Consider the following 12,324-nt stretch of genomic DNA (forward strand, 5'->3'; position numbering starts at 1 on the left):
TTGTCCCCTGTGTGGCACGGTTTGTTTTTCTCTGGTTGCTTTCAGGATTTCATCTTTATCTTTGGTCCTCAGCAGTTTCACTGTGGTGTTATAGCTGTCGGGTTCTTTATTTTATCCAGCGGAGGATTGGCTGAGATTTTTTGAGTCCAAAAATTTGTCTGTCACCAAATTGGGGATATTGTTGGCCACTAATTTTTAGATATTTTATGTGCCCTTTTATCTGCCCCTGGAGTTCCAATGACACATGTCTTATAGGTCTCTAAGGCTCTTCATATTTTCTCAACTGTTTTTTCTCTTCGTTCGTTAGATTGGGTAATTTCTATCGGTTTAGCTTCAAGATCACTGACTCTTTCCTGTGTTCTCTCCATTCTGTTAAACCCAGCCAGTGTTGTCCTTTACAATTTCAGATATTGTATTTTGCTTCCCTAGAATTCCCTTGCTTTTTATTTCTATTTTTACTTTTTACGGAGATTTTCTCTTTTCATTTATTGTGAGCATATTTTCCTTTTTATACTTGAGGGCACTTATAATAGTTACTTTAAAATGTTCGACTCCTTTTTTCAACATCTGCATCATTTTAAGTTTGGTCTCTGTTGATTGTTTTATAGTGAGTTACATTTTTCTGATTCTTTGTATGATGAATAATTTTTAATCGTGTCCTGGACACTGTGAATATTATGTTGTAGAGATCTTGGGCTTTTATTACATTCCTCTGCAAAGTGTTGGGTTTTGTTTGTTTGCTTCAGCAGTCATTTAACTTGGTTTGTTTCAAATTGCAAACTCTGTCTGTTGGTAGCTCAAACCTCAGTTTCGTTCTTCTGTCCTTAGCTGGTGTCTGTTTTGTACGTGTGTGGCTCAGGGATCAGACAGAACTTTGAACAGAGTTTATACACAGAACTGAGGCTCTGCCTTGCCAGCCTTCTCCTGTCTGATGTTCCCTCTTCACTTGCTAGTGACTGTGGTTGTCCCAAGCTCTGTCCTCTATTCTTCCAGCCAAAAAGACTGTTTTTCTATTGGAGACATAGCCACTCTAATAAAGGTGCCAACTTTTGCCGGGACCAGGTTAAAGGCGACATAAGGGAAGCTCGTGCCACTTTTATTTTCCAAGTATGGATTTTCTTGTTTGTTCTCCGGGACCCTCAAGTCATTGTTAATTTTTTGTTGTTTTTGTATGTTGTCCAGATTTCATAGATGTTATATGTAGAAAGGTTGGGTCTTATAGGAGTTAGGCAACCATAGTGGAAGTAGAATGCGCATATATACACATATATATGCAATATATATACACACACATAATATATATATATAGTTCCTTGTGTTTCTCTCTTCTGTGAGGAATTTGGTTATGTCCCTTTCCCATCCACTTCCTAAAATTCTTTTTATATAAATATTAGTCAACACATACAACATTATCCAATCTATGAACAATGCATAGGATTGTTTGGGCGAGAGTTTTAAATTTTTTTTTTTTTTTTTTTGAGACAGAGTCTCACTTTGTTGCCTGGGCTAGAGTGAGTGCCGTGGCGTCAGCCTAGCTCACAGCAACCTCAAACTCCTGGGCTCAAGCAATCCTGCCTCAGCCTCCCCAGTAGCTGGGACTACAGGCATGCGCCACCATGCCCGGCTAATTTTTTCTATATATTTTTAGCTGTCCAATTAATTTCTTTCTATTTTTGGTAGAGACGGGGGTCTGGCTCTTGCTCAGGCTGGTCTCGAACTCCTGAGCTCAAACAATCCGCCCGCCTCGGCCTCCCAGAGTGCTAGGATTACAGGCGTGAGCCACCGCGCCTGGCCAGAGTTTTAAATTTTTACACAAGTAACACCATGCAGTATTTTTTGTTCTACAACTTTTTTCCCATTCAGTGTAATATTTTGAGATCTATCCATGTTGATAAAATATAAATCTCTTTTATTCATTTTAAGTGCGGGACACTCTTCAATCTCATGGATGTACCCCTCAATTTATTTGTAATTTCTTCTGATGGATCTTTGGGCTACATCTAATTATTTTCTCTGCCAACAATGGTGCGACAATGTTCTTACACCTGCTTTTTTGGTTCTTTACCTGGACGTACAGTGCTTTGACTTCACCAGCTTGATACAGCTCTCTCCAAAGTGATCACACCAATGTGCATCCCAACCAGCGTATGTGAGAATGCCCTGCCTCAAAATGTTAACAGTGGTGATCTGTGAACAGTAACATTTCAAGTGATTTTTTATTTTTTTTTTTATACTTTCTGTCACTGAATTTTTTTTCCCTGAGCAGTTATTGTCTTTATAACAAAAAGTAAGGCTTTTTGTTACCAAACCAATAGCAGAACCTGCTCTTTCTCTCATGCCCCCACCATCCCAGGTGTCTACAACTCTCTCCTCTCTCCGACTGTGCCCTGCACGTACTGCTTTAGTTCTCTTTCTTTCTTTAAGACAGAATCTCACTCTGTCACCCAGGCTAGAATGCAGTGGCGGCATCACAGCTCACAGCAACCTCAAACTCCTGGGCTCAAGTGATCCTCCTGCCTCAGCCTCCTGAGTAACTGGGACTACAGGTGCGCACCACCACGCCCAGCTAATTTTTTCCATTTTTTTTTTTAGAGACGGGGTCTCACTCTTGCTCAGCTGGTCTCAAACTCCTGAGCTCAAGCAATCCTCCTGCCTGAGCCTCCCAGAGTGCTAGGATTACAGGCCTCAGCCACCGCACCCGGCCTGCTTTAGTTCTTAAGTATACTTATTTGTGTATTTATTTTCTCGTATTCTCCTCAACTATTTAGCACGCCCCTTGAGGGCAGGAAGTATACCTCACTCATCTCTGTCACTGTGAGATTTGCACTGCTGGGCACAAAGCACACGGGAAATTGCAGATGGATACTGCCTTCCCCATCACACAAATGAGGAAAAGCTCAAAAAATTTACCCAGGTCACACACCCACCCTTGGGACAGAAACCCAAGCTGAACCTTCCGACTTTGAACTCCCCTCCTGGGCTAAATGACTTGCCCAGGAGCGCTCGGCTGTGAGCGTGGGAGAGACCAGAAGTGGGGGGCCCAGTCTCTGCTCCTCCAGTGACAGGAGCCTGGCTCCTCGGGGTGGACCGACTACTTGGTTTGCCGCAGATTTTGTGCCCGGACAGGAATCGGTAATTCACTGTGGATGTCAGTTACAAGTTCTGGGCAGCCTGCCTAATCTCTGGAGTCACTTAAAATCTCTGTCGTTACTGCAAAAGTGAATGTTTGGACAATTTATCCTGTGCTTCCTGTCAATAGAGACACCCTGGAGTCCTCATTTTAGCGTCGCGTTTCATTGTTTTAAGCCGAAATGCGCCGATGTGCTTTCAACGCATTATCACTGTAATCGCTTTCTTTTGCTGTGGAAATGATCGGGAAATTGTGCTTTGATACAGGGAAGGGTGACAAGGCCATGCGGTGCTAAGCTAGGATTCCACAATTACCGTTTGTAAAAGGGGAACTGTTATCAAAGAAGCCGCAGGAGAACATCTTGGGGCCACCTCTCGGAGTCAGGAAATTTGAAACATATATTTCACAGACGCACATTTCACTGTAAACCTCTCTGCATAATGCATGAGATTTGATTTAATGTCATTGTTAATTCTGGTGCTCACAATGGTGCGCTCTTAAGGGAGCCATCATTTTTATTTCAGTTGTTTTTTTTTCTGGCAATAGAACTGAGACTGTTTTAGGGTTGTTCTGAATTGTGTGCGCATAAGACGCCTTCCTGGGGAGGGAGGCAGGTGCTGGGCGAGGCGCTTCGGAGGCCGTGGCGGGGAGACAGGCGGCCAACTGCCTTGGTAGCCCGCCGGGCCGGGTCTGGGCTCCCTGTGCCTGGCCGTGCTTGGTCAGAGCTGGAGGGTTGTGTTTCAAGGAAAAAGAATGAATGGTGAATGAATGAAAAGAAGAAGGCTTTGCAGCGGAATAGAAATGAAACAATTTCAATTTTCAAGATCAGTTTTAATCAGTTTTCAAGATGCACAAAAAATCATTCTGGCCTGGGGTGGCTGGGAGTGACAGAACCCTAGAAACGGAAAAGACAGACAACGTACGATGAAAGGATTGGGAGCGAAACGTGAGTGAAGGGAGGGGGAAGGCAGAGGCAGTGAGCAAGGAGCTGGGGGGAGAGGAGAGTCCAGAGGACACCACTGAGGCAGCAGGCCCCGGGGCTCCTCTGAAAGCCCAGGGCTTGGGGCTGGGTCCCTCACTGTCCTGTCCCTGGAGCCCTGGGACAGTGAGGACATGAGCTTGGCCCTGCAGCTGGGTGAGGGCTGGTGCCTCTCAAAGACATCCATGCAGAGGGCTGCCCGGGGCTCCAGCCATCTGCACACTCCAGGGACATTCGCAAACCAGTCCTCTCTGCTTAGGGCAGCTTGCAGCTGCGGAAGAGGTGTGCCCGGTGGGCCTTATAGCGTTAAAGAGCATGGATGGCTGTCTGGGCGGAACAAAACCTACTTGAACTCAAAGATCTAGATGGTTCTGGTACAACGAGGAAATGTCCAAGATACTGTATGGCAGCAGAGTGATCTTCCATGTCCACATCGGGCTGTCGGCTCTCACCATCAGCTCGTGTGCAGGCAGGAACAGAGGCTCACAGAGGTTAAACTTGCTCAGCATCACGGCACATGATGGAGCTGGTTCTAGCTCGGGCATTATGGTTTCTGAGCCGGCGTATTACTAGTCCGGGGAGCCACCCCTCCCCCACAGCCAGGTCTGGGCGGGGCTTTACCCCAGCCTCAGGGGTGGGACCCATAACCCAGGCCTAAGCCAATCAGAGCCTTCTCTGGCTGCAGCGATTGGTCCAGGTGGGCATGTGACCTAAGCTTGTCTAATCAGGGTGAGTCTGGAGACCTTTTGCTGGGAATGTGGAAGGAAGATGTAGATCCTTCTCCACTATATTTGAGGGGAACACGGGGCCCATCTTGCAAGCCCAAAGGGTCCACCTGAGACTGCAGTCTCCTGACATGGCCTAGAGCCCTCAGGCAGGCTGACTGCTTCATGCCCAATTCTCCACCTCCCCATATCCACCCCTTTTCCAAATAACTTGCAGTGCCCTCCCACTGGGCCCCTGGGCTTGGCATGAGGCTGGCTTTGGCCAGTGGGATGAGGGTGTTCAGGACATCAAGGCTTGAATGCTACTTGCACTAGTTCTTGCGTGTGCACCTTTGCCTACACCCCCGAGTGAGTGCCCACTAGAAGGACATGAGACCTGCAGGAGCATGGCGTCTCCAGCTGACAGCCAGCCCAGCCCAGACATGTTAGTGAGCCCCTCAAGCAGCAGAAAGGACCACCTGGCAGGCCCACTGACTCGTGGGTGGTCAGAAGCAGCTGTTGCTCTCAGTTGCTGGGTTTGGGTGGTTTGTTACACAGCATCGCAGCAGCAGATGACTGACACAAGCCCCAAGCCAATGAATTCCCGTTTTCAGTCAAACCATGTTGGGTTATGATTCAAAGGAATCATCCTGGCCGGGCATGGTGGTGCACACCTGTGATCCCAGCACTTTGGGGGTCTGAGGCAGGAGGATTGCTGGAGCCCAGGAATTCGAGGCTGCAGTGAGCTATGATCGCGCCACTGCACTCTGGCCTGAGCACCAGAGCAAGACCCTGTCTCAAAAACAAAAAATCATCCTCACAGATACGTCATCTTATCATGGCTCACAGCTCAGGAGCCATGGAGAAGGGCCCAAGAATATGAAGCAGGGAATTTTCACCAGAAGGTTCTGAGTCTGTTTAATGCCTGGTCATTTTAACAGACAGCAGGTTTATAAAACGCATGTGCACAGACGATCGGCAGCGATGGTGTGTTTCCAACGCTAGCGGTGTCTCCTGGCTGCTGTCGGGGGACTCGGGGGCGGGATGGACGTGGCATGGCCTGCGGCACATCTGTCTGCGGCATTCCCTTTGGCGACGGGGCCACCCTGCTTGCCTGCTCCCGCAGCACTGGGGGCCTCCTGGGCGACGAAGACCTTCTCGTAGTACTCGATCAGCAGTTCGGTGAACAGGTTCAGGGGCACGAGGGCACTCAGGGAGGACACCCCCTGGGACGGCCAGATGAGATTCAGTCCAAAGACACAGGCCAGGTTGGAGCTGTTCATTTTGTTAAAAATGCTCTCGCGGGACACCTGGAACAGACCACACGTGGGACAAGGGCAGTAGCAGCCTGGCATTCCCCCCTAAACCCCGGAGCGACTTGTGTAGTGAGAAGAGCAGTGGACTGGGAGCCACCAGCCCATACCACCTCCCCACTCGGGGCCTCAGTTTCCCTAACTGTAAAAGGAAGGGATTGGCCTCGATGCTGTGCCTTTGTGGTCTGCCTTCTGGGATTTCCTCAACACCCCACCACCTCCTCTTCTACTGCAGCGGACTCGGGAGTGGGGGGCTCTAGCACAGCCAGCCTGAACCAGGGACCTCTGACCTCTGCACTGTGGCTGGTGAACCAGGTGTGAGCAAGACCAGCCAGCATGCGGGGGTTGCTAGGAGAGATGACAGCGGAAAGAGCTTGCTGAAGGGGCTCCCTGTTCATCTCAGAAAACATGGCACTCCCAGGAGTGCAGTTCAGTCCTTGCTATTTTTTTTGAGATAGGGTCTTGCTTTGCTGCCCAGACTGGCCTCAAATTTTGGGCCTCAAGTGATCCTCTGCCTCGGCCTACTGCATAGCTGGGATTACAGGCTCTTGCTGCTGTGCTTGGCTTCATCCTTCCTCACCTTACACACGAGAAAACCGAGGCCTAGAGGGTACAGGAAGCTTGCCCAAGGCCATGTGGCCCGTCAGTGGCAGGGCCTGTTCTTGTCTCCCTGCCAGGTCGAAGCTGGGGACCTCAGAGAATCAGAAGCAGAGATAATCTGAGCTGTGAGTGCCAAGGGCTGGGGGGGTGGGGTTCAGCTGGGCGTCGCCCTCCCGGATACCCCCACCCGCCGGCCCTCCCACCCCGTCAGTTGTGCACTAGCTAAGTGAGCTGTGGGCCACCCCTCTCTGGCCATGCTGATGGTTGAACACGATGTGACACCGAATCCCACCAGACGCATTAAGATGGGTGCTTGTGGAGGAGGCCAGAGAAATAAGTCTGTCTCCCACTGATGGAAAAAAAAATAAATAAGGAGAGTTAGGGGAGTAAATTTTAGTTTTGGGACCACTGAGAAATTTTATCAAGCGATAGGGAGAATGAGATAGCTTTAAAATCAGGTGATGACATTATCTGCCGGACTCTCGCACGTGATACTTGCTCTCCCCTCCCCTCCCCGGCAGGCGCTGCCTCCTCATGCCTAACCCCACCTGGCCGGGGGTCCCTGGGGGCCGAGGGGTGGCCTCCTCTGGATCTGTGGGGTTCCCCTGCTGACCTCACAGGCTTTCGCTCCAAACGCCCCCCTGGCCCAGGAGAGGAGCTGGGCCCAGGCCAGAGCAGCGAAGGGGCCTCTCCCCTCGTCCCTGCTCTTATCTTGCTGTGGTGCGCCAGGCGGGGGCCCCACAAAGACAGGGCCACCCGGAGTCCGTGAGCGCGACCTTATTTAAAACCAGGGTCTTTGCAGGTGCCGCCGAGTTGAGAATCTCAAGATGAGAGCACCTCGGCTTCTCTGGGTGGGCCCTGAATCCAGGGACCAGTGTGCTTGTGAGAGAAGGTTGGAGGCAGAGGAGAGAAAGCCCCGTGAGGACGGAGGCAGGCACTGGAGTGACGCAGTCACCGGGGCCACTGGGGGCTGGAAGACGCAGGCAGGACCCTCCCCTAGAGCCTCTGCAGGGAACGTGGCCCTGCACACTCCTTGATTTTGGACGTCTGGCCTCTAGAACAGTGCGATGGCAAATTTCTATCGTTTAAGCCACTAGCTTGTGGTCCTTTGTCCCGGCAGCCCCAGAACCTAATGTGCCTGGCAAGGGCGTGCCTTCCACAGCAATCGTCTGCTCAGTCCACGGGGGCCGACAGTGCGTGGGCTCAGGACACAGCCCCCACCTGCCGGAGACTCGGCCTAAGCAGGTGACTCGGGAGCTGAGGACCCCAACAAGAAAGTCACTGGCCGTGACTGAGGGACAGCCAGTTGACCCTACCTGGCTAGGGGGTTCTCAGCAGAGCTGTTGCCTGAGCAGGCCTTGGATGGAGTCCTTTGCTGGCCGGGGAATGGCGTCCCCAGGCTGAAGGAGGGTGTGACCCCAGACCCGGGGCGCGCAGGGGGGCTGGTCTGCGCAAGCACCGCCGTGGAGGGGAGAGGCCACCAGGGCCGGGCGGGAGCCTGGGCCTCCCCCGAGCACCCTGCTCTGCCCACTCACCGCATGCAGGAAGCCCATGAGGTAGCTGAGGACGGCGTGGTTGTGCTCCGGGAGGCCCCGCAGGATCTGGCGGCAGTGGCCGACGCGCAGGCTGCTCTCCACACCTGCAACGGCACCAGCACCTTCCTGAGCGGGCTCCGGAGGGCGCCCTCCCCCAGGAGGAGGGCATAGTACTAGCATCTCCCGGGAAGCCGGTAAAGCCCGATCACTTCATAAACAGGAATAGTCTAGACCAGGGCTCGGCAAACTACAGCCCACAGGTCAAACCCGGCCCGGCGCCTGTTTTTGTCAGTAAAGTTTTATTGGAACACAGCCACGTTCGTCCGTCGGCACGTTGTCCACGGCTGCTCTTGTGTGACTTGTGGCAGAGCTGAGTGATTCCAACAGAGGCTGTATGTGTGGCCCACGGCGCCAAAATACTTACTATCTGGCCCTGCTCTGGACTAGCTACTTGTTTACGATTCTCACACCATGTTGCTCTCCGGCAGCGTCCTGTGCTCCAGGGCCTGGATGTAACTGTCCCACACTCCGAGACCCACAGTTTCCCCACATCCTCCATTTGAGCTCTGCGACCTTCAAATCGGCCAAGTCCTCACCAAGCTCCCACTGCAACACGCACGCACATGCTCACCTGCTGTGGCGTATCCGTGTCATCCAACACACTAACCCCCTCCCGCTGAGTGCAGAGTGAACGCTCTGTGTGCTCTACAAACACACCCACAGCTGAGACACACAATTCCCTGCTGTGAAAATTCTTGCTGGTGTTTTAATAAAAGCCATCATTTCGTGAAATAAAGCTGTTGTTATCCAGTAACTTGAATGGACAAGGAGTTCCCTTGAAATGAACGTTTCCAAGGAGCCACCTGAGCCTGGAGGCCACCACCCCGAGCCTTTGGATATTCCAGCCCGAACCTCGTTTTTCTGAGAATTATGGTCCCAGAGTGGATATTGGTGCAGGGTCACCTCAGCTCTATGTCCCCTTGAGATGGAGCACGTCCCAGCAAGCGGGCAGGACCAGCTAGCCGACTGTCACAACAGCCGGCGTCATTGGGCACATACCAGTGCCAGCAACCATGCCAAGCATTTTAGGCACCTTTAATCCTCAAAATAGCCTCAATCTATATAAATGAGGAAAGTGAGCTCAGAGAAGTTAGGTGACTAGCCCAAGGTCACACAGCTAGTGAGTGGCAAAGCTGGGTCTTGAATCCAAATCTGTTGAGGGCTGAGCCGGTCCCCTGGACCTCCCTGCTCTTCACTGAGCGGCTGTCCCAGCGGCGCTTTCCTTCCTTCCTGCACACCATGGGCCACCTGGAAAGCCCACCTGCAGAGTGCTCTCCAAAGGGCTTGCTCGCCTCACTTCAAGGAGAAACACACCCACCTGAGCAGGGATGCCAGATAAAATGAAGGACTCAGTTAAACTGGACTTCCAGGTAAACAGCAATTTTTTTTTTCTTTTTTTCTGTGACGGAGTCTTGCTTTGTTGCCTGGGCTAGAGTTAGTGCCGTGGCGTCAGTGGAGCTCACAGCAACCTCAAAACTCCTGGGCTTAAGTGATCTTCCTGCCTCAGCCTCCCGAGTAGCTGGGACTACAGGCGCGAGCCACGATGCCTGGCTAATTTTTTGTTTCTATTTTTAGTTGACTGGCTAATTTTTTTTTTCTATTTTTAGTAGAGATGGGATCTCGCTCTTGCTCATGCTGGTCTCGAATTCCTGAGCTCAAGCAATCCTCCCGCCTCAGCCACCCAGAGTGCTGGGATTACAGGCGTGAGCCACCGCGCCCGGCCAGCAAATGTTTTTTAGGATAAGCGTGGCCCATGCGATGTTTGAGATGCACTGGGAAAGATTCGTTGTTTATCTGAATTCCAATCTAACTGGGCGACGTTTGCTGTTCTTGCTGAATCTGGCCGTCCTCTGCCGAGTCACGTTTCAGCCACGCCGGGCTGAGACCCCAGCCTCGGTGCCATCTCGGTTCGTGCTGCGTCCTTCAGAATGGCGAGTGAGCAAACAAAATTGGAAACAGCTCTGCGTGTGTACCGGTAGGGACCGGTCAGAGAAAGGACTGTAAGAAGTCACGCCGACGGGATGCGGCGCAGCTGCTAGAAAGAACGAGTGGATGTGCACACGAGGAGGGAAGAGCTAGAGGACAGTGTTAAAGAGAAAAAGCAAGTCTCAAAACAGCGTGTGGGGCAGGGATGTTCCAGGAAGGGGAAGCAAACACGCCGGACCAGCCCGAGGAGTGGCGTGGACGGAGGGGCTGGCAGCATCCCCCGTTTCGTTCCAGACCCCCTTACGCTGTGCTTTTTTGCTGTGTACTTGTGTTTTCTTCATCACAGCATAATTTTTAAAAATTTGCAAAGTCTGCCCCACCCCAGCCCCACTCCCTGGGGCAAAAAGGCCACAGGGTCGAGCTTCACCCCCGAGACTTGTGCTTTTCGTCACCGGATCTTCTTCTCCAGGCTGGAGTGCATCATCGCTCACTGCAGCCTCCAACTCAGGTGGTCTTCCCGCCTCAGCCTCCCGAGTAGCTGGCACTACAGGTATGCGCCACCATGCCTAATTTTCTCTTTTTTGTGTAGAGATGGGATCTCTCTGTTGCCTAGCTTGGTCTTGAACTCCTGGCCTCAAATGATCCTGCCACCTTTGCCCGAGTGCTAGGATTACAGGTGTCAGCCGCTGTGTCCTGTTCCATGAAGTGAGATTTACAAAGGTAGGAAGGGTACTGTGGTTCCGAACATACCCTGAGCAGCGGTACCTGTGCATGTTAATGTGACAAGCTGAGGGAGCCTGAGAAACGGCAGGTGCAGGAAGGACTCTCGGACCTGTGGCGTCACAAGACCCCCCTGGGAGAGGGGCCTCCCTACGCCCAGGGAAGGACTATGCTGATCTCTGCAGATGGAGAGACACCAAAAGGAATCTACAAGCAGGCCCAGGCCACAAGTTTCCCCAGTTCCCTGCCCTTGGTTCATACCCCTTCGTCCCGTTACGTTTTTCTGCGACTTTCCATTCGTCAAACCTAGCATTAACACACCCAGGCTTAACCGTGTCTTCGGGTCCTCCTTTGCTTATGAAGGCGCCACGTCACGTAAAACTTACATTAAGCGAGGTGGTATGTTTGTCTTTTGGTAATCCGTCTTCCGTCAGTCCGAGCTCCAGGGCCCCGGCCAATGAACCCAAGATGAGTAGAAGGAAAAGATACGTTTCCTGCCCTGCAGTTTGTAGTGGTGAGGACGGGACGTCACTGGCTGGAACATTCCGCTCAGTCTGGAGGCTGTGACAGATGCCCAGGACACAGCTGGCCAAAGGTAAAAATTCTCACCCAAGCCAGCCCCTGGATTTCTGTCTGCAGGGCCCGACCGGATGACAGTGGTAAAAGTCTCTGTCTTTTCCCTTTCGGAATTTGTACTAGCGGATGAAAACCTTTGTGAGAATTGGTGCTCTGGCCTGTCAGTGTCATGAATTTGATTTTGAGTACTCCTTGCCGATCCTTTGTTTCTTGTCTCTGTCTCTTGTGTCATTTGTCAAGAGGAGGAGAATTAGAGGATAAGATTCTCGTTTTGTTTCATTTTGTGTCCTGCGAGCTTGCCTTTGTAGCCAGTTTGGCTTTTGACTGCTGGGGGTGGGGACAGGTTGTTGGCCAATGGTCAGGGCGGAGTCCCAAGAATTTATAGGTGGCCAGACACAAGTGTGGGCTGCATCCCATTGCAACTGACCCTACCAACCGCCGCCACTCGCAGGGGCCTGTCTACGTCTGCCACCCTTCCGGCTGTCTTGGGAGGAACTTTGGTTGGAGGACTGCCTCTTGCATTCATGGTCATTACTGGTTCAAGTCACACTGGATTAGGTATTAACCTTTGGTTAAAAACAAAACAACAACAAAAAAATGTGGTTAAAGGAAACAAACTGGGCAAATAAAAAAATTTTAAGGGTCTTTCCCTGAAATTATTTTGTTATTTTTTTTGAAACAGAGTCTTGCTCTGTTGCCCAGGCTAGAGTGCCGTGGCGTCAGCCTAGCTCACAGCAACTTCAAACTCCTGGGCTTAAGCAATCCTACTGCCTCAGCCTCC

At 51.5% G+C, this 12,324-nt stretch overlaps 1 protein-coding gene across 1 annotated transcript in view; it reads right to left on the bottom strand.

Annotated features, from left to right (window-relative positions):
- Window positions 1-5,720: 5,720 nt before the first annotated feature.
- Window positions 5,721-12,324, bottom strand: part of ARHGAP8 (Rho GTPase activating protein 8) — a 134,869-nt gene continuing 128,265 nt past the window's right edge. Inside the window, exons 11-12 of the mRNA XM_012659783.1 lie at window positions 8,262-8,365; window positions 5,721-6,123 (exon numbers count right to left, since the gene is read on the bottom strand). Of these exons, the coding sequence (XP_012515237.1) occupies window positions 5,815-6,123; window positions 8,262-8,365 (413 nt within the window). The 3' untranslated portion in view covers window positions 5,721-5,814. The remainder of the gene's footprint in view (window positions 6,124-8,261; window positions 8,366-12,324) is intronic.

This window comes from Propithecus coquereli, unplaced genomic scaffold (genome assembly GCF_000956105.1).
Source record: "Propithecus coquereli isolate 6110/MARCELLA unplaced genomic scaffold, Pcoq_1.0 Scaffold633, whole genome shotgun sequence".
Classification (NCBI taxonomy): domain Eukaryota; kingdom Metazoa; phylum Chordata; class Mammalia; order Primates; family Indriidae; genus Propithecus; species Propithecus coquereli.